This window comes from Myotis davidii, unplaced genomic scaffold, assembly GCF_000327345.1.
Source record: "Myotis davidii unplaced genomic scaffold, ASM32734v1 scaffold1534, whole genome shotgun sequence".
NCBI classification, from domain to species: Eukaryota; Metazoa; Chordata; class Mammalia; order Chiroptera; family Vespertilionidae; genus Myotis; species Myotis davidii.
In genome coordinates this window covers 326259-327696 of record NW_006285799.1, presented here as the reverse complement: position 1 = coordinate 327696, position 1438 = coordinate 326259, and the positions used below count along the sequence as shown (strand labels likewise).

The window sequence follows — 1438 nt, the reverse complement described above, 5'->3', positions numbered from 1 at the left end:
CATGGTAGAATCATCCCAAGCTGCCTTTTTATAGAAGTGGATTCAGGTATCTTCACTTTCAGTCCAGTACCCTAAAAAACATGAGCCTCATATTGTCCAGGGATGGCTCACAAGAACATATATCAATTTTTATGGCTTAATAGGTTTCCCAAGCAGTTCATCATTCATGCTACAAAATTACTTGTGTGCTTTTTAAAAATATCTTAGGAAAATATTTTTATAAAATGTGATTGGAATATAAGAAAATATGTTTTTGATTTCTCTCAATATATAGTTTTTACTCTGCAGTTTCAACAACTTAATGTTAACATTTATTTGGATTAAAATCAATTCATTTTATTTGTTGAGTCATCAAAATAAATTAAACCTAATCCACCCCTTCTAAAATATTTATAAAATGTTTCTATTAGAATATCCCTGCATAGTTCAGACATATCAGACTTTTTGGAGTAAAAGGGCTTTCAAGAGGTCAGATGTAGATTAAGTAGTAGTAAGTAGGTTAATTGACTAGACTAGAGCCTTTAGAGAAGTAATAGCCTAAATATGTTATCTTTGGCCATAAAGTGGGTTTATCCAAACCCTTAAAAAAATTTTTTTTAAAAGAGTGACATTTGTCCACTTAAATAATTAACGTAATTTTCAAGTTAAGTTTTGAAATTTCAAATGTTTAAACTCACTATATTTTGTTTTAATGTATCTTTGGCACTCTTGGCAAACTCTTGTCACAGAAATATTCATTTATTTTTTTTCCCAATGCTGCTGAAAGGGTAATTGACTAAAGTGGGTGAGTTCTCATGTTTACTAATATGTATTGCAGCACTATTGGTACACCAGAAGGCCAGAATGGAACGACTTCAAAGAGAACTTGAGATTCAAAAGAAAAAGCTGGATAAACTAAAATCTGAGGTCAATGAAATGGAAAATAATCTAACTCGAAGGCGCCTGAAAAGATCGAATTCCATATCCCAAATACCTTCAGTAAGTCTTTCTGTAACTGTTGTGATCTCTCTGCTTGAATGTGTGAATAGGCAATCTGTCATAAGTATAAAAGCTTGATCTAGTTTTAAAAGCTCTTAATTTATACTTGTTCTTCTGTTCTTACCTTCCCCTGCCAAACTCAACTTTTCTAACTAATGACACGAGAATTCAATGTAGATCCTTCTCACATGGAATTATCTTTCAGCTGGAAGAAATGCAGCAGTTGAGAAGTTGTAATAGACAACTCCAGATTGACATTGACTGCTTAACCAAAGAAATTGATCTTTTTCAAGCCCGAGGTAAAGTTCAGTGCATATTCAGCAGAAATTCAATGTATAAATATACCAACTCTTTTCCTGTGGCTGAAAACAGATTTATCAATCATAATCTTATTGTTTCAGATTTGACTTTGGATCCAGATAGTGCTAAAGAACTACTGGGTTTTTATGTTCTCTTTCTC

The 1438-nt window shown here is 32.3% G+C and overlaps 1 protein-coding gene across 1 annotated transcript in view; it reads left to right on the top strand.

Moving 5' to 3' along the window:
- TAB2 (TGF-beta activated kinase 1/MAP3K7 binding protein 2) overlaps nt 1-1438 on the top strand; it is a 35908-nt gene that overhangs the window by 29203 nt on the left and 5267 nt on the right. Inside the window, exons 5-7 of the mRNA XM_015559519.1 lie at nt 7-46; nt 818-978; nt 1184-1277. Of these exons, the coding sequence (XP_015415005.1) occupies nt 7-46; nt 818-978; nt 1184-1277 (295 nt within the window). The remainder of the gene's footprint in view (nt 1-6; nt 47-817; nt 979-1183; nt 1278-1438) is intronic.